Source organism: Alosa pseudoharengus, unplaced genomic scaffold, assembly GCF_046254945.1.
Source record: "Alosa pseudoharengus isolate Yale_2024_CS ecotype anadromous, Long Island Sound unplaced genomic scaffold, YU_APseudo_1.1 YU_APseudo_1.1_scf_9, whole genome shotgun sequence".
Lineage (NCBI taxonomy): Eukaryota > Metazoa > Chordata > Actinopteri > Clupeiformes > Clupeidae > Alosa > Alosa pseudoharengus.
This window is the reverse complement of record NW_027468881.1, coordinates 30,904,671-30,927,970: the sequence shown is the minus strand read 5'-3', so window position 1 is coordinate 30,927,970 and position 23,300 is coordinate 30,904,671. Positions and strand designations below refer to the sequence as shown.

General features: G+C 42.2%; 1 protein-coding gene across 1 annotated transcript; it reads right to left on the bottom strand.

The window, feature by feature from the left end:
* Positions 1–251: 251 nt before the first annotated feature.
* LOC143115062 (myosin-7-like) lies at positions 252–21,953 on the bottom strand. Its single transcript, XM_076276922.1, has 42 exons — positions 21,627–21,953; positions 21,399–21,502; positions 20,690–20,833; positions 20,007–20,163; positions 19,859–19,886; positions 19,551–19,647; positions 18,443–18,535; positions 18,277–18,340; positions 18,037–18,135; positions 17,816–17,919; positions 17,074–17,212; positions 16,403–16,521; positions 15,688–15,837; positions 15,097–15,267; positions 14,765–14,944; positions 14,502–14,634; positions 14,337–14,407; positions 13,778–13,865; positions 13,550–13,667; positions 13,114–13,237; positions 12,661–12,797; positions 10,673–10,928; positions 10,133–10,375; positions 9,510–9,686; positions 9,066–9,211; positions 8,784–8,874; positions 8,003–8,392; positions 7,564–7,690; positions 7,143–7,261; positions 6,120–6,316; positions 5,601–5,784; positions 5,135–5,300; positions 4,649–4,773; positions 4,073–4,188; positions 3,620–3,812; positions 3,073–3,276; positions 2,545–2,670; positions 2,070–2,240; positions 1,859–1,963; positions 1,549–1,644; positions 1,195–1,329; positions 252–870 (listed from the first exon to the last, which is right to left on the bottom strand). Exons 1-42 carry the CDS (start codon positions 21,724–21,726, stop codon positions 859–861), a joined length of 5,799 nt encoding a protein of 1,932 aa, XP_076133037.1. The 5' UTR covers positions 21,727–21,953; the 3' UTR covers positions 252–858.
* Between the last annotated feature and the right edge of the window lie 1,347 nt (positions 21,954–23,300).

Genomic DNA, 23,300 nt, shown 5'->3' with positions numbered 1-23,300 from the left:
GGGATCACTTTCAGAGCGATTTTGAAAACGATTAAAAGCTGACTGCCAATCAGAATCCATCAAACTTTAGAGAGACTCACCCTAGTGTTGGTCAGTGTGGACACTTTAATCGTTCTAGTTATCGTTTCTGGTGCAAACGGCCTACTTCTGTTTACACACATCTCTGCTCTGCTGTATATTGTAATGCAGTAGAAATACGTGGTACAGTGCCTGAGATTTCTCATGTGAACCAAAAATGATAAATAGTCAGATGGTGAATACAGGGTTTATTATTTGTTCATGGACAGCTGGTGAGGGGTAAATATTTGCACTCTGTTTGGTATGCCTGCAAGATATTTCCCACAGCACAATACAGATTTTGGTGACCTTTTGTACCACATGATACTGTACCCATGCCATGAATGGCATGAGCTACCTTCAGAATCACATCAAATTGCACACCTTGGGTTTTTAAGTTTCTCTGTATTAAGTTTTTAGGCAACTCAGTGACTAACATGCACTAAGTTTCACTTTTTTTTTCATAAATGAAACTGCAACTACTAGAACTTTGCTATCTATTTCAGTTACACTACACAAGATCAAAGTCCAATGGAACACTGTGGTTGCATTTTCTCAAAAGTAAATTCCAAGCGGCACCTCAACGTCTTAACACAAGTCTTTGGTGGAGTTTGCTTGCTCTACTCTTTCACTGCAGTTAAGCAAAGGCAAAAATCTACACGGACAAAAAAGTACACTCAAGACATCTTCACAAAGTGTGCTGTTTTTAAGATTGTACAGATTAAGAATCACTGTTAAATACATTTGCAGGGTTGTTACATCACTTCTTCAGGGCGTTAGCTGTCAACTCGCTGCTTCAGTTCACTCTGTGATCTGCAAAGACAAATCATATCAGTCCACCCGTTCTTTGGCCATCTGAGTGAACAAAGACACCATCAACAAGACTTAACACTTTAATTGGATAGTCTGCCTTAGACCTTACAGAGGGTTTGATGACATTCAAGTTCAGTCTTTAAAATGGCTGTTAAACAATTATTGACCATCACCTTAGCCACAAATTGTTGTCAACAGAGTGAGTTTATTAATATGAGCGTCTGTAGATCTGTCTAGGCTACAGGAGACCATCCAAGTAAAGTGTGACCTAAAGATTGTGGTCCACTAGGTGGCGGGTGACCAACCTCTGTGCTTGGAGCTTACCTTCACTATGACCTGCTCCTTGCGCACACGCAGCTTGCTGACCTGAGTCTCGGCCATCTCGGCCCTCTCCTCGGCGTCATCCAGCTCGTGCTGAATTTTCCTGAACCTTGTCATGTTGCTGCTCATGTTCTCCTCCTGGTGGCCATAGATGGACATGCATGTTAATGGAGAAAGCTGTATACTGTGTAGTAGAGACCACAGACCAGCTGGTGAGGAGGACTTGTGTAGAGGTTCATTTTCTTGATGTTTTATGGATTTCTCTGTGACTGTCTAAAAGAATACCAATCTGGTCACTGAAGGATCCAGAGAGGAAACCCCTTTGAACAGTGGACAGTTTGTACAGTGGACACTTACTGCTTCCACAGCCTGCCTCTTGTAGGATTTCACTTTGGTTTGCAGCTTTTCGATCAGGTCCTGCATCCTCAGCAGGGTTTTCCTGTCTTCATCTGTCTGCAGAAAGGATGGCAAAGTGTCAGGTAATGAAATTTCCTCCATACATGAATTGATGAGCACACTTTAATGAAACACTTTTTCACAAAGTTCCTTTGACCCATTGTTATATGTCCAGCATGGAAATAAACAATAATGAAAACCAACTAATTGAACTTTGGCACATTGCATTGTGTGTGTGTAGCTGTTCTAATCAAATGCATGGCATCAGTACCTGATGAGTGAGCTCCTTGATCCTTCTCTCGTACTTGCGTATGCCCTTCTGGTACTCAGAAGACTTCCTCTGTTCACAGTCCAGTTCACTCTCCAGCTCTCTCATCTAGGAGAAACAGCATTTCACACACAACAGGATTTAGCCTGGGATCCACCTTCTAACCTTCAGCATTGATATAAGATTTAAGTCCGGCTTCTGACTGGTTCCTCACCCGAAACTCCATCTTCTGCATCTGTTTCTTGCCTCCCTTGAGGGCGATCTCCTCAGACTCGTCCAAACGCATCTGCAGGTCCTTAACGGTCTGCTCCATGTTCTTCTTCATCCTCTCCAGGTGAGAGCTGGTGTCCTGCTCCTTCTTCAGCTCCTCAGCCATCATGGCTGCCTGGGTTTGGGACAGTCGAGAGAAAGTAAGTAAAATTGTGTTTCTCAGAATGTAAAGCATGCATTTATACAGTATGTATGTATCACTATTATCATTTCAAGTTGACTATGCTTTCTATGCTATGGACCTTCTTGTGAGTGTGAGATAAAAATTGAACTGAATTGAACCGAATCAAATTGAATTGAACAATAGTCGGAACAATCGGGATGTTCTCAACAGTGGTGTCTTTCCACACTTTGCCCTGATGGTGGCAGCCATGTGCCGTCCACTAATGCTGTGCATTAGACCAGAGACCAGTACTCACATCTGAGATGGCCTTCTTGGCTTTCTCCTCAGCATTCCTGCACTCCTGGGTGGCATCGTCCACCTCTCCCACCAGCACTTTGAGGTCAGTCTCCAGTTTCTTCTTCTGGTTCAACACGGCGGTGTTCTGAATAACCAAGGACAAGTGAATAATGCATTATTTCAGTATCTGAAGGCTCCTGAATCAGTTCACTTTTCAACAAACAACAGTAAGAGTTGGAATTGTCTTTAACAAATGTGTACTACCTACTGTACAAAGGCCATTAAAACATTTCTTTAATCAGATTATGAGCTAGTGTCCCGTACATGCCTAGAAAATGAAAATCGTAATTGAAAAAAAGCATTTACTTTAAGACTTGGCTTGATCCATGAATGGGAAACTGGCCATATAATTATAGTATAGCATACATTAAAATATATGAATATTACATATGTGATAAATTATAAATATAAAAATATTATAAAAAATAAATAAGTATGTTTAGTAGCAATGAATGTATTGCATGTGAAGCTGAGCTGGTGGACTCACCTGTGTGTGCAGCAGGTTGACTCTCTCCGTGGTTTCTATGAGCTCATGCTCTGCTAGACGCCGTCCACGGTCCGTTTGCTCTACGACGGAACGTAGTTCCTCCACCTCAGCGGCCAGCAGGTTGCTCCTGCGTTCTGTCAGAGCTGTCTGCTCTCTGAGCTCCTGGTTCTGGTGGACGGTTGAGTCCAGCTCTATGTGCAGCTCCTGATCGGTCAAAGGTCAAGAGGAGTGAAGCTTTAGGCTCATATGCAGATATGCTTTTTGATATGTAATATAACAAAAAAAATGACCACTGCTAACTGCTAATCTCCTCCAATACAATAGGTGATTATTCATGGATTAAATCTACAGTCTCGTTTAACAGCTGTACTAATTTGCAAATTCAGAGAGCTGAGAAACTACTAAAGACCAACTGAATTAAGTTGTAATTTCATATGATTTGCCTCACAATAATAGTTCTCCTGCTCTGTTGCTCACACTAGTGTGTTTCTTCCACCATCTTGCCTCTGTGATTAGTCATGCTTGGCTGTAACCCTGGCACTCTCACCTTGATCTGGGTCTGGAGGTGGTGAACCACCTTCTGGGACTCGGCAGCCTGGCGGTTGGCGTTGCTAAGCTGGAGCTCCATCTCGTTCAGGTCTCCCTCCATCTTCTTCTTAAGCCTCAGTGCTTCATTGCGAGACCTGAGCTCCGCATCCAGGGTGAGCTGCATAGACTCCACTATGCGTTGATGGGTGCGTCTGCAAGGCCAAACAGATCAATGAAATCATTTACATGTATTCTTTTGTTGGACATTTAAGCATTTTAACAATAACTGATAAAGACAGTAAGATAATTTGGTGATTTAGAGTGTTAAAAATATTTCTGGATCATATTCAGATGCTTGTTTGTTTTTTTAAAATACACTGAGCAGCTGCTTGACACTGCTTTACTGCTTTAACGTGTAAACAGTACTTTGGATGCTAGCACAATTTATTTTTGTTATCATTTGGTGTCTTACCGGAGGTTGTCGATTTCTTCCTCCTTTTCAGTCAGCTTCTTTTCAATCTCAGTCTTGAACTGAGTGAGCTCAAACTGCATCTTCAGGGTCTTGCTCTCCTCATGCTCCAAGCTACCCTGGATCAACAGAAAAGATTAAAAAAAAGGCTGAATTTACATAAAAACCAAGACAGATTGGAAAACAATCAGTCACAGAGTTGTGAACATGTGCCACAGTCTACTTCCCTGGATACTAACCAATCCATTAAATAAATGTGATGGGATCTGGGAAAACCCATGACATGGTGAAATCAAAAATCCTTGATTACTGCTCCGTTTCAACCCACTCTGATGAAATTTCACCAACTTAAGATTCTGATACCACCCTAGTAATATCCTGGAGACCGTCCCCTAGCAACATCCTGGATACAATCCTAGCAACATCCTGGATTTGGTGAAGTTGGTAAAATTTCACCATGTGATGGGTTTTCCCCAGGTCCCATCACAAATGTGTAAAGTAAGATAATACATATTTCTGGCAGAATATGTTTTTCATTATCCTTCCTTGATGTCGTATGAGACGGAAGTCAGAACGTACCTCTACTTCCTCCAGTGCTGCTTGTATGTCGCTCTTCTCAACATCAAGCACTTTCTTCGTCTTTTCCAGCTCATGGATGGTCTTTCCACCCTGACTGATTTGGTCAGCAAGGTCCGTTATCTCCTCTGTGGGCACACATATCGTGTCACTAAAGCCATCCTTACACCAGAAGACTTTGACACGATTTGGGAAAGATTCTTCAAAGATTGTAGTCTTTTGAGAAAAGCTTGAATGGGGGGCATTAGACTCCAATCTTTCAAGAATCTTTCCCAAATCTTGTTAAAGTTTTCTGATGTATGGGTGGCATAATTGGTCATTTGTAGATGCCATTATTCATCTTTAAAATCACCAAATGTCATCACCAAACGCCATTCTATTAAAGTGTAGAACACAAACTAGTAATAACAAAAAAATACCTTTTTTATTTTTTGGCTAATTCCCAAACCAATCATATGAAATAGTCCTGTGCAGTGGATGAGACTTTACCCTGCAGGTTATGGTTCTCCCGTTTGACCGTCTCCAGGTGGTCGAGCGCCTCCTCGTAGCAGTTCTTGAGCTTGAAGAGCTCGGTGCTGAGGCTACGCGCCTCTCTCTGGGACGCCTCCAGCTCCGTGTGCTCCTCCTCGTACTTCTGCTTCCACTCCGACAGCACCTGGGAAAGGTAACACACTCTTCAGTCACCACAGCAACACACGGTGAGGCAAGGTAAGTTTGGTGGCAAGATCAAAATGGACATGCTAGCTGTTTGTATGACCATGACCAACTATGAAAGCAGTATATAGATGTTACACTTTTTGGGGTTGGGTAAAAATGAGTCATTTTCAGACCAAATGAACGCCAATTTATGACCGTACTTAGAATGCAGAGAATCACAACGTCCTCTTCTGCAAATATTTGTAAAGTCATAAAATACTAATGCGTTTGTTGTCTATTCACACACTCCTGCACTGACCTTGTCAAAGTTGCGTTGCTTCTTGTCCAGGGCAGTGGCCACAGCATTGGAGCGCTCCAGGTCCACCATCACGTCTTCGATCTCAATCTGGAGCCTCTGCTTGGTCTTCTCAAGAGAGGCACACTTGGCATGGGAGGCCTCCACTGTTTCCTCTGTGAACTGCAGGCGAGCCACCAGCTTCTTCCTGTGGACAAAGTCAGGCTTTGAAAATGGGTTGCTAAATATGAGGTATTTATATGGCTTACAGGCAACTCTAATGTATCTGTTGGTAAAACATTGAGATGAGAGAATTTTTTTATCAGTGTTTATAATTGTCAAAATTATAAATATGGCAATTATAAACACTGATAAAAAAAATCTCTCGCTCCTGCAGTTCAGATGGACTTAAACAGCAATGTCACATGTATGCATTTCCAGAGACTTAAGTGCTGTTGACTATCAACTTCTTTGTTAGTGTGGATTAAATTACTGCAATAAATGTTATCATGTTAAAAGTTATCCAGTAGTGCTTCTTCTTACTTGGACTCCTCCAGCTCCTCGGTCCTCTGGATGGCATCGGTCTCGTACTTGGTTCTCCACTGGGCCACCTCGGTGTTGGCCTTGGACAGGGCGCGCTGCAGCTCCGACTTGGCCTCTTGCTCCTCCTCCAGCTGCTCCCTCATCAGGTCGCAGTCATGGCGGGAGGACTGCAGCGCATGAGCCAGGGCATTCTTTGCCTGATGGATACACAGGACAATGTGAGGAAGAGTAGCTTACACTGTCTTACTGTACTGTATGCCAAATACCTGACAAATTAGATTAATCAGGATAATAGCTAGATCAGTGGTTCTCAAAGTGTGGGGCAGCCCCCACTAGTGGGGCACAGAGACATGGCAGGTGGGGCGCAATGAAGTGGAGGAATTATTTATTATTTTGTGCCCATCGTTAACAATGCCTTTCTTTTTTTGACATGGAAGATCATAGATTCAAAACAAAATAATCACACACAAACATAGGAGTCATAAACAGACCGACATATGAATTAAAATAACATTTTGAACCAGCGGAATGAGACCGGAAATATAACATGGAGGCAAAATGTGAAAAAGTCTACTTAGATATATATTGCCATTCCATATGATTTAGCAATCTTTAGGTGTACAAATATCTCAAAATGATGAAAAACAGTGAGGTGTAGTAGGCCAATATTTGATTTAATTGCCATATGAAATGACAATCACAAGCCAACTGCTTGTGTTAAAACTCAGTGTTAGTTAGTGTTTAAGAGAGTCTGTGTGTTTCTAATACAGTTCGTCCCCTTAGAATTATAAGGTTCTATCTGCCATTTTTGTCAAAATTGAGTTATTGACATATTCGTATTCTGTGACAACTTTAGAAGGTGAGGTGAGGTGATTCTTAGATAGTTGCATGCATTTTTGGACATTATATCTTTGTTTTACCTATCAGTACTCTATGGAATCCTAAAACTTTAAAGCTCAACATCTCAGAGCTACTCAGAATGTAGATACTGTAGAATTCCAAGGGGACGAGTTGACCTCTGACCTTGCTCTCCTCCTCCATATGTTTCTTCATCTCTTCCACGGTGTGGGCGGAGTTGTGCTTGGTGCGCTGCAACTGGAGGACCAGGACCTCCCTCTCCTCCAACCTACGCGTCACCTCAGCTGATCAGAGAGAGAGACAGTCAATACTAACTCTAAAGCTTACATGTGTGAAGGTGTGTATGAACGGGTAAACTATAAATCACTTTGGAGAAAAGTGCTATACAAATGCACTCCATTTACCATTTGAATAGTAAAACTTAATTTAACTTTAACATGTCAAAAACTCTAAAATTCTAAACTTATCTTAAGAATTGTATTCAATCGGTTAACTAAGTGAAATTGTATTATACAGGCCACCATTTATGTTCTTTGAACTGCATTGACTAGTTCACAAGGGAGCCTTGTGTAGGTGTATAGCTCACCACACTCAGTCTGGGATCGGGCTTTATGGGATGTGGCATCCATGAGCTGCCTATGCAGTTCATCAATCTTGACCTTGGCCTCGGTCAGCTGATCCTCACACAGCCTGCACATCTTCTCAATGGCCATCTGGGAGAAGACAGAGAGGAGGAGAGAAGGAAGCCATTCAGCTGTCTGGAGTTCTTTTTCTCTTGAGTCATAATACTGAAGCAATGGTAAATGATTGAACTCATTTGTTGCTGTCTTTACTTCATTCCAACAGATCCTACTGCTACAAACTGTGCTTCATGAAAAATGGCGGCCTCTATAATCTCTTGAGCTGGCTGCCATATTCCAGGACCCCTTGGCTGTGCTAAACCACCTGACATACAGTATTCAGGTTGCCTCTGATTATGAGTGATTATGTGGCCATGTCTCGCTCCACACCTCGCCCTCTCTCACCTTGGACTTGGCCATGTGCTCCAGGTTGGACGCCAGGTCGTCGGCCTCCATCTTGGCCTCGCACTTCTCCTTCTCCAGCTTCTGCTTGACGCGCTGCAGGTTGTCCAGCTGCTCGCCCAGCTCCAGCACGCTGTCGGCGTGCTTCTTGCGCAGCGTGGCCGTGGTGGCCTCGTGGTGGAGCGAGGCCTCCTCCAGGTCGCGCCGCATCTTCAGGAAGTCGGCCTCGCGCTTCTTGTTCATCTCGATCTGCGCCGCCGTGGCGCCGCCGGCCTCCTCCAGGCGCTCGCTCAGCTCGCCCAGCTCCTGGGAGAGCTCGCAGCGCTGCTTGTCCGCTTTGGACCGCGCCACACGCTCCGCGCCCAACTCCTCTTCCAGCTGCTCGATACGTGCCTGGAGACAGAGAAGAATCAACACAAGCACTATTTCACTAAAGGTTCTACCACAATCATAAATGAAAATGGAATCATAATATTGATCAAGTGGAACTATTTGTAAAATACTCATTTGAGTTTAATAAGCAGCTCAATAATAAGTTGGAACTGAAGCACAAAGCATTTGGCAGATGTATTTGTCCAAAGACAATTTTTTCACTCTTGTTGGGACTGAATCATTATTACTTTAATCTGTCCTAATAGCCAGTGAGAAATAGCTGCTTCTTAAGCAGACTTTAATAAACAGAGACAGAGTGGCAACAAGCAGATCTTACACATCTATTTCCAGTTCAGTGTTTCGACAGGCAAGGTGGGCTCTGGTTGGGAGTTGGGAACAGTGCAGTACATACCTGCAGCTCTTTAATCTTCTTCTGTAGCTGAATAATCAGGGATTGCCCATCCTCCAGTTTAGAGCCCAGCTGAGTCATTTCATAGTCTTTCCTGCATGAAAGCAAAGAGTGCTACCTTTAGGAAACTGCATGGAAATCTTCATATATGAATGCAGGCTAATGAGCAGCTTTGACATCTGCATTAACATAATATTAATGACATGGTTATTATCATTTCAAAATCATTTTCAGGTCATTTCAAAAAGGAGTCAAGGATAGTCTCTGTATATTCTAGACACTCACTTTCTGAGTTTCTCGTCCATCTGCTGTTTGTCATTCTCCAGGTCTGCAGCAGACTCCAGGGCGATCTTGAGATCCCCTTCCAGCTTCCGCTTGACACGCTCAAGGTCCATGCGGACCTTCTTCTCCTGCTCCAGAGAACCCTCCAACTGCAGACACCATCAACATCAACAAATAAACAAATCGAAATAAACAAATTCAGTTTATTCCAGCAGATGGCAATGGCTTCCCTCAAGTTCACAGTACATTCTACCAGTTATCCTTAATAAGAACAAAATCATCAAATCAAACTTGTTTCCTTCTTATACTTTGTGTATGTTTAATATTTGGTGTTAATGTACAATTTGATATATAGCCATATTTTTCTAAATACAGTATTATTTTTGACTAAGATGAAACATGATGACGTAAGACGACACTTCTCAGAGGACACAAGCAAACACTCACATCGTCCACTTGCTGCTCCAGCTTGATCTTGGCCTTGGTCAGCATGTTGACCTTGTCCTCCTCAGCTTGCAGGTCCTCCAGGGCCTGCATGTGAGCCTCCTGGAATGCCTTCTTCTCATTGGTCAGCTTCAGGATGGACTCGTCCAGGACGGCCATCTCCTCAGTCAGGTTTTTCACCTGCGGTCATGTCAGAGATGTACTGGGTCAACAAGGGAATGTTTCAAGAATTTACAGAGAGGATTTTTGCCTATATTCAATTTCTTCAAATCTTCAAACTCATTTTGGGTGCCAATACACATCTTTTTTCGGAGCTGACACACATGTTCATATCTACCTATATGTTCATATGTTCATAGCTACCTAGAATTAACCAATAGTTAACTAAGTTTTATTGGCCGATACTCATCTTCTGCCAATATTATTGTGCATACCTAATTTTTAGTAGTCAGAACACCTTGTTTCAGTGCCTTATGTTTTCTTTATTTTAATTTCAAAATGTTTGTTACATCTGTTAGTGGCATATCTGTTGTCATAATATCATATGGAAGGGTAGCTGATGTTCTGTACAACTAATGAGAAACCTAGAAAAAACCTGAAAAGCACAAAATCATGAAACCTCTCACCTTGTTCTCGATGGCATGCTTCTCCTTCTCCACCTTGGCCAGGGTGATCTCCAGGTCATCAATGTCCTTCTTGAGCTCGGCGCACTCGTCCTCCAGCTTGCGCTTCTTGCTGAGGATGTTGGAGCTGACCTCCTCCTCGTCCTCCAGGCGCTCCGTCAGCTCCTTCACTTTGCTCTCCAGCGCCAGCTTGGCTTTGATCAGCAGGTTGCAGCGGTCCTCCGCGTCCGCAAGGTTGTCTTGTTCCTGAGGGTGGAGGACACAATTAGCACAATGAGCACTGCCAATTAATAAAATAAATAATGAATTACTCTTCCATATTGTACATTGTTGTTGAGCTTCTTACATTGTTTTAACATGGCTAACAATATGCTCATGATTGTGTTACATACTTTCTCATTCATGTCATAGACTCCTTTGAAAGTTATTTTTTATAACTGTTGTTATCCCATGTAGGATATTCAGTATTGATATTATTCTATAACGTATGGATATTTCCCCTTTGGATTCTGTATCCCATCATTCGTCACCATGGCTACTCACTGACTGGATCTGCAGGGAGAGGTCATTCTTCTCCTGGACCAGGGACACCTGCTTCTCCTCCAGCTCCTTGCGCTTGGCTTCGGACCTCTCGTAGGCCTCCTTCAGTTTCTGGTACTCCTCCTTGAGGGCGGCGAGCTCCTTCTCAGTGGCCGCGCTCTTCAGCAGGGGCTTGATCTTGAAGAAGAGGATCATCCAGGGCCAGTTCTTGACCGTGTAGAAGGCGCGGAGGTTCCACTGGATGATCGTGATGGCCTCCCTGTAGAGCACAGGAGATGGCATTCATCATTACAAGGGCGAAGAACAAGAAGGAAAGAAATCTGTGCGTAGTTGCTCCCATACAATCAAAAAGAATTACCAGTAAATATTTTAATTTTGTGTGTGATATTTCATTTCACGTTCATTTCTGAGCACTGTGGCAAGAATTTTAATCTTGTGTGTGTGTGTGGGGGGGGGGGGGTAGTTTATTTCCACTGACTTTCTTAAGTCAGACTACTGTAAAAGATTTCTTTCTGTGTGTTACTGGATAAGTAATGGTAGGCTCTTGTTAACACTACACAAGGTTCACCATACATTATCCGAAAACTCTTTCCACTCTTTTGACATTCTCTCCCTTCTCCCCTTTCCTTGTCTGACCCATCCTTGCCCTGGGTTTATGTGTGACATGCAACGCATGCTGACAGTGCAACCCTACCACCACCACCACCACCACCACCACTGCCGCTGCCCTTTAACTCTCCATTGTTCTAAATTAGCCCAGTGCTCCAAACACCAAATACGGACAGGAGAACGTGGCCCTTTGTGTCATGTGGCCTGTGCTGTCCAGCAGTGTGTGTGTGTGTGTTTGTGTGTGTGCGTGTGTGTGTGTGACGAGTGACGCGACCGGGCCCAGTGGGGTAAATCAATTCCGGATTGCTGGCATGGTGTCACACAGTGGGCCAGTGGGAGGTTGGGTAGAGGTCGTTGATTATCTGAAACCCAAGAGCTCCATGAAACAGGAGGACTTAATCCCCTGTCACCTGGGCTGGTATTCCAGGGATGCGGTTGTTCATAGCCATGGCCAGTCTGGACAAAGGAGTTAGGAGAAGAATGGGGTTTATTTTTGTATACAGGGCAGTGGGGGGAGGTGGGTGTAAGTGTGTGTGTGTGGGGGGGGTGATGAAGTTTGGACAACTGGCATAAGAGCACTGGGTGATACTGCCCCCCCCCCCCCCCCCCCCACCTTCTACATCCACACCTGCTCCTGTTGTAAGTACAGCCCAGACGGGGGTCTTGTGGAGTGAGTGTGTGTGTGTGTGTGCTTTAAACAGGCGTTCTCCGCAGGGACCACACACAAGCCCATACATGTACGTGTGGACTGGCCGCCTGGCACACGCCACGCCACAGCTGCGCCATAGCGCCAGACATTTCTCGCGTCTTAAATGTGCTGTTACACACACACACACATGCCCATGGTCAAATCCTCACACATTCGTCAAGTGCCAGGGAATTATCATTAAATTAAGCATTAAATTAAGAGACAGCATGGAGCAGCCTCAGAGACACACTTGAACGTGATAAATACCAGAGTGCTTTAAACCACCCATGCCTGTGTGTGCTGAGATGCTTTTAACAGCTTAAACAACCACCACACCATAAGCACTGTGTTAAAGATTTCCTTACGTGGGATGAGTGTGGGCTAAAATTATATATATATATATACACATATATATACACATATACATACATGCACTGCACTGCAGCTGGTTTGAATAAGAACTTTAGTATAGTAAGGTCTATGTGAAATATATGGTTTGTTCGTATATGGTTCCTTAATTTAGCTAGTAATGTTGATGGATTAAAAATATGAATTTTCTTGGTAAACGTATCATATTCTGTGACTCCCTTACACAACAACATTGCATTGTTAGCTACTGCATTACTGCAGTGCTGTCAGGAATAAGGTTCTGAGTTAAGCTAAGCTAATAATGTTTGGTGGTGCTGGTTCTCACTTCTCCAACAGGAACTTCTGGCGTTGCATCCTCATGATCTTGCCTCGACACACGGCCTGGATCATCGTGATGATTTTGGCCAGACGCTCGTCTCTCATGTCCTCCAGCTCTCCCAGCAGTCCAGCCTTGAAGAACACCTAGAGGGGGAAGAACAAAACAGGCTCAAGGTCTTTATGTGTCAACATTTATATTTTGTGGGGTTGATAAAGAGTCACACAGACCAATTGTCATGAATTGTCAGAAAACAACAGTTTTTGCTTTTTCCCTACACCATAGTAGCTTTTTATCACCCTAAATATTTTAAAACCTGATGAGTTTATTACTGTCCGTTCTATTCTGCTGTCTCTGTGAAGCATTTTATAACAATGCGTTTGAGAAGTGATCTAGCTTACTAATACCATTTCATTAAAATATGGAAGATTTAGTCATGCAAGGCGATAGCGCATTCAATACCTTAGTGTAACCAAATCTGTACTGGGTGTGGTCAATGTCAAGGGAGCTGAGCAGTTTCTCAGCGGCCTTCTTGCTGTCCACAAAAGTGTCTTCTGGAATAGCCAGAGGGTTCAGGATACGGTAGCTGGAAACCACAAACAGTTGATGTCAGTAAAAAAAGCTCAGGAAACACTCATGGATGTTAAACTCTTTATGAAGAAAAACACTGACTTGAATGTTAGATAGGATGGAGAAGGAACCAATCAACATTGCGGGCAAACAGGGTATTTAGACGCAAATAGAAACAGGAAGCTACTGTGTGCTTTCAGATGTCATGATATTGTATTGGGCATCATTTTGGACTGCGGGTGGTATTGTAATGTATTGAGTGTGGGATTATGCGTTAGCCAAATGTAATGTAATGTAATTATATTATTGTATGAGTTGTCCTGCTCACCGCTGTTTGAACTCGGCGTACAGAATACGGTTGGGAAAACCCTTCCTGCAGATTCTGATGCCCTCCAGCACGCCATTGCAACGCAGTTGGTGCAGCACCAAGAAGGGCTCCATCTCTCCTGAAAACAGAGCAGAGTTCTCAGATTAGACCTGAATGGTTTGTGGACAACTCAGTTCTTTTTGCACTACATATGAACTGGAAATAGCACCAGAATCTGAGCCTTCTTGCCTGTGGTCTTTGATTCGTTTGGAATGATGCAACGCACAAAGTGAGGCTGAGTGCTTCTCAAGTTGGTCATTAGCTTGTTCAGGTTCTCCTAGAAAAGGAAAGAGAGATGTCATGATGAGAATCACCCACTTCAACATGCTTTTCAAAAGCCCAGTGTCCATTTTTCAACCAAGTTCAAATTACAGAGAAAAGGAATCCCATAAATATATGCTCAACCTTAAATCTTTGAATACAGTATGTCTTGAATACAAGCTTTAACTAGCTTTAACCTCAGGCTCTTACCTGTACCATGTGAAATGCAGATGCCAGGGAGAGTGGAGATAGCACAGACTTAAAGTGATGTTCATGAGTTAATTTCCCTAAACATCACTGCAAGTCTTAACTAACTCCCTCTCTTGTCCAAAGTGAAGCCTCACCATTTATTGTAACCAAAACAGCCACCATACTGAGATGCAATGACAAGCCCTCTGTACAGTATTTTTAAACTACCAAATCTTCTTTTAAAACATGGACACAGTCATGCTATTACTTGGACTATCCAACGCAGTGGTGGGCCTACCTTGTGCAACTGTGAGACTGTTTGGAAGGATGCTCCTTTTTTCCTTTTCTCTTTAGTTTTGAGCTCACCAGCTGCAAATAATTGAGAAAAAGAAAAAGATTGATAGTTGGGTGTAGTTCTAGGTGCCATTCACATGCTTTATTTGTATTGGAACCTGAAACCTACCTGAATCAGCCCCTATGAAGTTCTCAAATATGCTTGCCATTAATTTGTTAGAGGCCTTCTGGAAGCAGACCACCACTGTCTCATTCAGAGGGTCTCTGTTCTTTTCAATCCAGCCGGAAAGATTGTACGGCACCTTGGAGAAAGAGCATAAGGAATGGTATTATGGTTCAATACCTTCTGTGATATTATACATGTGTGTCAGTGTATTTGTCACCATTACATACTCGCATTTTGTATTTTACAATAATCTCCGACATACGTACCACTCCAGCATAGTGCACCAGCTCAAAGTGGGCCTCATATTTGCGTTTCTTGTCGGGTTTTGGCTTCACAAAGTTTGGTGACTTGCCAATGTGGTTGTCATAGAGCTTAGCCTTGAAGCTGTTGTCTGTTGCTTTGGGGAACATGCACTCCTCCTCCATAATTGATAAAATACCCATAGGCTGCAGACAAAACAAAAACACATTTAACAGAGTTTAATTTCTCTCCCAATCAATCAATCAATCAATCAATTAACCAACCAATCAATCAACCAATCAATCAATCAATCAATCAATCAATCAATCAATCAATCAAATTAGGAATCCTTGCACACCTTCTCAATGAGGTCAATGCATGCTTGCAGGTCTAAGCCAAAGTCTATGAAGGTCCATTCAATGCCCTCTCTCTTGTACTCCTCCTGCTCCAGGATGAACATGTGGTGGTTGAAGAACTGCTGCAGTTTCTCATTCGTGTAGTTGATGCACAGCTGCTCAAGGCTGTTGAACTAGTTGGAATAAGGAGGAAATGATGGAAGAAGAGGGGTAAATACATGAAAAAGGTTATTATAGACCCTTTCAACAATAAAAACAAAAACAACTTGTGGGGCCAACTATGATGCTGATAATGGAACTCTCTTGAAAGGGTTTATAGAAAACAGACAACAACCACTAATAACAATTTCTTGGAATTTGTTTGGCTATCTGACACTGCTACTAATTAGTTGCATGCAAGACTCTACTGTAAATGTAAAATGTAAATATAAATGTACTTCTCTAAAATGTAAATGTAAATTCTCTATTCTCTTCTATTCTAATTGTGTGCAGCTTGATGAACAAGGCACTACATCAGAAATGCTGAATAGTAGTCTACTCCTTCATAAATTCATGGAATGTAAAGAGTGAAAAAATGCCATTGCAGTGCATACGTCAAAGATTTCAAATCCCGCTATATCCAGGACTCCGATGAAGAACTGGCGTGCAAGGGCTGTGTACAGAGTCTTGTTGATACGGTCCACTATCCACTTGAACATCCGATCGTACGTGGCTTTGGCCAATGCGCCAACAGCATAGTAAACCTACAGATACATATATTAAGAGATGTTAATCAACAATATTGCAATTACAAATATTCATCATGTATATTGCTCATAAACCATATTTATTTGTGCACTATTAATTGTATGCCTCCATCTCCTAAAACTGTCCAATTAAGTGTAACAGACACACAGTGTAACAGACTAAATATCAGTGAACAACAGAACATCAATTAACGTTTTTCATGTGACGTATTCTAGGTTATATATAGCTTTGTTTACATCCACCTGGTAGGCAAGGGACAAGTTGAACCTATTGAGGCAGCTGCCTCTCGGTACGCACATCTCTGTATTTCAGCAATTGGTTTGCTTATATGATTCTGAACTTTGATCTTATAAACTCTTCTGTGTCTAAGCACAAAGCAGTGTTGTTACGCTAGTTGTTTAATGTTATGCATGTTGCATGTTGCATGTTGCATGTGGCTTGTTGCTTGTTGCTTATTGCTTATTGTACCATGTAGATACAATGTCACAGAGGGCTATTATAATTAAGTATGATCAGTAATCAGTCCAATGCAATTCTGCATAAATGATGACATATTCTCACCTGTTCAACAGTCTGGCCCTTGATGATGTACTCATTCCCCACCTTCACCCTGGGATTCAGTAAACCCTTGATGAGGTCTGCTGAATTAATGCCCATCAGGTAGGAGGCTTTATCCGCACCTGGTGTATGTATGCAAACACAAACAACATAAAGAAACAACCTATAAAAGGTCCACTTTTTTGGTTATAAAAGGGATAATTGCCCCCCCCCACAGTTTTTACAAAGGTGGATTGGGAACATCATGGACATATGCCTGGCTTATTTTCATCATACATATCTTTATGAGATAAAAAGCTGCTACAGTAAGCTACATGATTTCATGAAAGATGAGTCATGGCATTATACAGTAGTGTGTGTGTGTGTGTGTGTGTGTGTGTGTGTGTGTGTGTGTGTGTGTGTGTGTGTGTGTGTGTGTGTGTGTGTGTGTGTGTGTGTGTGTGTGTGTGTGTATGTGTGTGTGTGTGTGTGTGTGTGTGTGCATGCATGCATGCGTGCATGCGCCTGAAGTGTATATGTCTATGCTACAGTGTGTGTGTGTGTGTGTGTATATATGAAGCTGTGTGGCGTCACGCTGCTGTGTGTGTGTGTGTGTGTGTATGAATGTGTGTGGCATCATGCTACTGTGTGTGTGTATGTGTGTGTGTGTGTGTGTGTGTCATTGCCGCCCTCACTCTCAGTCCCGTCAGCCTCCGCCTGCTCCTCTCTCGGCCTCGTCTTGAACTTCATATTGCCAAAGTGCATGATGGCGCCCACAATCTTGTAGCAGCCGTTCTTCTCCTCGGGTGTGAAGCCCAACGTGTCCATGGCATGCTGTGGCAGCCCGGGGCAGATGATATGACGATGATGACGAGGCGACAGAAAAATAAATAAATAAATAAACAACATGAGGGGCAGAGGATAAACAGAAATAACAAAGTGACTGCAACCAGATATGCACCAGTGGCCCCGCGAGACACTCAGTGTTAATGCAAGTATAAATAACACGGCCAATAGAGAAACTGACACCGGGGCTGGCCCGCATATGGTCCAGAGCTAGCTGCTAACTGACATCCTTTGAAATTCGCAAATGGGCAAATATTTGTATGACTTAAAATGAAATGAATTCAACTTGAACGTTAGCCTCCCTTCAACACACACACTTTTTTTCAAGGTTGTAGCTAGAAATTATGGGCCCCTTGAAACATCCAAATCTCCACAGTCCATTGGCCTTAATTTCATTGTATGGTCAAAGAGCTAAGCAATGAGCAATGAGCAAAGTATGCTGCACAAGGTTATCCTGTGGCATGCAGAAGCATTGCGTTGACCCACTCGTATTTGTGCTTATGGTACTAATGATCTTGCCAAGGTATTAAAAGGTGTGTGACGTCATCAATCACTCAATCATCACCGCTACGCCTATGTCTGTTCTCTTACATCTGTGGCCATCAGCTCGTCCCCGTCGTCCATGTTCTCCACGGTGATCACCCCCTGGGAGCAGTAGTGGTAATCAAACGGATTGGAGGACACCAGCAGCATATCTGTGGATGTGTATAAATAAAGAGCACTTAGTTTAGAGATTACCAATACAGAACACACTGAGGGCTCCATCCAGATTTTGGAGAGAAGGGGTGCGCAGTAGCAGTACTCTGGCTTACCCAGCATCTCAAGTTTGCGCTGGGACATGATTTGGTAGTAGATGTGGTAGCTCCTTTCTCCAGGCTGCTGAAATATCACTCTAGATTTTTCTAGAAGGTCTTGGTTTGTGAAAAATTAAAACAGAGTATTAGTGCATACCAGAAGAAAAAGGTGACAAAAAAGACTTCTACACAAGAATATACAACACTGAACATGACCAAATGAATAGGCTAGGTAAAAAGTGAAATCTAAACTCTTACAGATGTCGATATCAGCGGAGGCCAGTTTCCCTGAGGGACCAAAATGAATTCTGATGAACTTGCCCTGCCAGATCACAAGAGAAAGAAAATTACTTTAATGACACATTTCTGTCATTACAGTCCAGTCTTCATACCTTTTTTTTTGACATTTCCAATGTGCACTTACAAAGCGTGATGAGTTGTCATTCCTCACAGTTTTGGCGTTGCCAAAAGCCTCCATGGCAGGGTTGGCCTCAATGATCTGGTCCTCTAGAGTACCCTGAAGGAGGTCAAAAAATAGGGCCAATTTTGCCACAGTGTCTTATCCATTAATAGAGTCAATTTGCAAAAACAGATTATCTCTATTCTTTCCAATACTCATAAATCGTGATTTTTCTTTTGTGCATGATATGTTCATATCATTTTAAGAATTTGTATAGTTAATTTTCTATTGCTTTTTACATTTTGTATTTTATATTAGGGGATATAATATGCACCGGCAACCCCTTTTGGACTATTCACTTCTGTGCTACCTCCAAGGACACATTCTGTTCGCTTTGCATCGTGGCCGTGTTACCACCTCGTACTTGTCCATATTACATCACAATGTCAGTTCCCTGCCTGGAATTTGAAATCAAGTGGATAGACTATTTATCTATCTATCTATCTATCTATCTATCTATCTATATATCTATCTATCTATCTATCTATCGATCTATCTATCTACTGTGTCGCCTATTACAGGTAGTAGCCACCAAACTGATTTAGGAATATTTGCTATAACTGGAGATATCTGTTTTTGCAAGCAAACTGTTTGTTTGTCTGAATTCTGAAGTGTAAAACAAGATGGAAAAAGTATGTTTCTGAGGGAGGATGATTGGGCAAGGAAAAACACATGAAGTTAAAAGACAGGGACAGAGGATTGGGATGAAAAACAAAAGAAATCCAAAAATTCAAATGGTCTTTCCAAAAACAACCAAATTAGGGGATGAGGAAAATGATGGTGAAAAACAAAACAAAAACAGGAGGACTGTTGTGGAGAAGGGCAACAAAACCTCTAACATAACATCTAATGACTGACAAAAGAAATCTATTGGTTATTTCAAAGTTGGGTATATTTGAAGGGAATTACCAAAAGGTGTGATGCATAAAACAGTTAATGACAAAGTGAAAATTTCAAAAGGTAAAAAACACAAAAGACAAAACAAAAAAATAATTCAACAAAAATGAGACTTAAAAAAACAATGGATGATGGAGGAAAACTGGCACAAAAGGGAAAAAATTTCTGCCCTTACTCCTTTCTTTCCACCTGCTTCACCAAGCGCAGCTACAATGGCAAAATACTGAATTACGCGTTTCGTGTTGACAGTTTTGCCAGCACCGGATTCTCCGCTAGGAGTGGTAGAAAAAGCATTAGCGTGGATGACATGATAGCCAAAGTGCGTAAAAGTTCAGATAAGAGAGAAAACAAGGACCAAAGCGAGAAATCAAAAAATACTATTCGCTTCTTTTGAGATGTAAACTCAGGGTATGAAGAACAGAAAATGTGTTTTAGCGGCAAAAGAATATGGGACCTACAGAAAGCCCACTTAAGTCCACTTACGTGATGAGCATAGACTGGTTCTCACGATCTGGAGAAATAGAACACAACAGATTTAGATTTTTAGATGGTTCTTTTTACAACAGGCGTTCTAATGTGGCACCTCCAGGCCTGAAGAGCACAGTGGGCATTTCCGTAGGAGGGGACTCACTTCGCAGCATGTCATTGTAGGCATTGTCAGCGATGGCATAGATGTGGGGAGGGGTTTCATTGCGGCGCCTGCCCTTGTAAGCCGCGACCACTGTAGCTGTGTAGACGGGCAGCCACTTATACGGGTTTACTGTGACACAGAACAGACCTGAGTACGTCTGCAGGAGATACACACACACACACACACACACACACACACACACACACACACACACACACACACACATACACACACACGCCACACACACACACACACACATACACACACACCACACCACAAACACACACACAGAGAGAAAGAGAGAGAGAGAGAGAGAGAGAGAGAGAGGAAGAGTTTTACACAATCATTATTGTAAACATGTCAGGTGATCAGAGAGGCAATTCACACATAGGCCTACATTCTAAATAAACTCAACCCAATATAGTTCAAAAACAAATGTAACATTTGTTAAAATTGAAAAGAGGGGAGTCTGAGCTCTGAGCCAGACAAGCAGGGGCATCGGACTGGGGGTAAAACCAGATTACTAGGGCCCCAAGGGGAGGGAGGGCTTTTGAAAAGTCTGGAATATATTTTATTATATTTATTATGGGGACCCATCAGGACTGCCTATAAGGCCCAGGATCTTGTGCTACGCCCCTGCAGACAAGAGTCTGATTTTAACAAAGGTTTGCAGCAGTACTCACATAGATCATCCAGTTGCTGTATCGTCTCCTGAGGTTGAAGAGGACTGAGGCCTCATTGAGGTGTGTAAGCATAGCCATGTCCTCTATCATGTCAAACTTTGGGGGGTTCATCTGCTGAATGTCCTCCTCTTTCACAATCAACAGCTAAAATAAAGGACACAATATAAACTCAGAGACACTGCAGAGTTATGCTAATTAAAAATCATTCAAGTCTCTGTTGACAAAGCAAAATAAAAAAGTGCCATATCTCACAAAACTTAAAAACAGTCCACAGACTTGCATAACCTGAGTACAAGCTGAGATTTTAGAAAATGAAACATGCTAATGGAAAAAGTTAATCAATTCATATCTTTTTTGTTTGCTAATTAGGGTATACGTGCTCTTCATTACCAAAAATAGGTTCCTTTAATATGTTTTTGTACATTTACAGTCTAGCACAATTTCAGAATGACCCATTCCTGACAAAACCCATTCAGACAAATGCGCTGTCATCCTCATATAATCTTCAAATTAAAATCGTCATCATCATCAAATGCAATTTCAAGGTAGGCCTATAAGTTATCCGTGGTTTTGTTACAAAAAGTAGTCAATTGCAAGGACTGTTATGATGTCATCATGACTGAAAATGTTGTGGTGATTCCTGGCAATATCCAACGAAATCCACCATAAGAGACATCGTAACCGCATTGGTAATGTAATAGTCACTTACCCTTCCATCCCTGGTTTCAACGGTGGCTTTATCCCCGTCTACATCCTTCAGTTCCACTTCCAAGTACGCCTCCTTCTCATCGGGAATGAACACACGCTTTTTGCCTGAATATAACGTGTGTATCACAAAAAAAAACTCACAAACAACACAGAAAATTCCCGCTAAACATCTTGCTAGTTACACTATCTGTGCGCACTGAATTCAGACTGAAAAATCAATTCACTGTACCGTCAAATGCATGAGTTTGAGCTGCCAGTTGTTCCAAGTTAGTTTTGCGGAGGAATGAGGCCGCCTCCCCGAACTCTTTCATTTCCAAAAAGAGGGACATGGTTATAGTTCCGGGCCCCGAACCAGTATCGACGCACCTGCAAATGTTCAGAGTAGATGTTACAGTGAACGCGCTCCAGTTGAAACAAATGGATCTGTCAAAAATTGTGCACCTGTCCAGAATGCATTGTATTTAAAAATAAGAAATGGCTGAAACAAAAATCCTGGAGCAATGGCGAATCGGCGTCTGCGCCTTAAGTTTGTGATGTTTTGCCTGGTGCGTGAACTCCAAAGGTTGAGTACAGTAGAAAAAAAAAGCAGAGGCGCACTCAAGGGCTTGATTCTACCTCGGCTCTCAATACAAATTTGTATTAGAATCAAGCCCTTGAGTGCGCCTCTGGTTTTTTTTTTTCTACTGAAACAAAAACCCTCAAAGGAGTTATTTAGACAATTAATAATTTCTTGCAAGATCTCTTGCATTTTTTTTAAGAATACAAAACTTCAGGTAAAACAGTTGTGAGAATGCCTCAGAAGGCACAACGCAAAGCGCAAGCATCGCCGTACTAACCTTAGAGCGCACACACCAGTTTGGCCCGAGCATTTGGGACTGATCCCCTTTTATTGTCTCACTCAAGGTCAGGGTTAGTGGAGATATGTCAGAAATCTCCATGTGTCTTCAGTCCTCGATAGTTCATTGGCCGTTCCCGTATGCCTGCCACGGACCGTCACAAAAGGCAAGAGGCATTTCTGTCTCGGCGCACAAACCGACTGTAAGCTGGTTATTTTTAAAACACTCTTGTGTCCATCTGAGATTTATATTGTAATCAGATGGAGAGATGCAGGCAAGCATTACCTCAAGGATGTGATTTGCAGTGTGAGAAAATGTTTTAATGCAAAGCAATATATTAACCTTTCATAACCCAGGACATTCAGCATGTGAATGTTTGTAAATTAGATTTTGTAAATCATAATTCTAAATTCATAATATCTAAACTAATTGCAAAATTACAATTGAAACATAGTGGAGGCAACATGGTTGTTCTAAGGTTTCCATAGCATGATGTAGGCCTACATTAATAGCAGATAGGCTATATTTTAGCTGTTTAAATATGGCTGACCTGTATGATGTTGGCTCTGAAGCTCTGAAGCTTTTACCATGTAAGAATGACAAAATGTCAATTCAGCATTTAATGGGATCTGATAATATTGTCTCACAGCACATCAGTGTGAAAATAGCATGAATAAAAAAGACTAGATGACCAAATGGGCTGGTGTTGGACACAATAGAAGCCCATCCAAAAAGGTCTGCAGCTATGAAGCGCTGCTGAAACTACTCATCCTATTTCCATGCGCTACATTTAGTATCTTATTTAAAATAGCCCATACACACACATGGACCTTTTACATCTGCAGTTGTGAAAGATGTCTATGTTCATTGGGCGGCTTGGTGTGACTTCTTTTCTCATTCTCTTGTCATGTTGCATATTTCATTCAAGATGCAACATGGCAAATATCAATATTATATTTTTTGGTGAATTATAACCTTCAGAAGGTGTTTGTTGTTTGACTGGCGACCCCAATACATCACGACCTTGAGAGTCAAAGTGGAGATAAGTGTCCTTGTGTAGAGACCAG

Excerpts from the sequence above, each read along its gene's own strand:
- LOC143115062 (XM_076276922.1), bottom strand. The coding sequence starts at position 21,726 with ATGTCCCTCTTTTTGGAAATGAAAGAGTTCGGGGAGGCGGCCTCATTC. Across the intron at positions 19,887-20,006 it reads CTACAATGACATGCTGCGAA|ATCGTGAGAACCAGTCTATG; the intron begins GTGAGTCCCCTC and ends CTATTTCTCCAG. Across the intron at positions 13,238-13,549 it reads TACGCCGAGTTCAAACAGCG|CTACCGTATCCTGAACCCTC; the intron begins GTGAGCAGGACA and ends TGTGGTTTCCAG.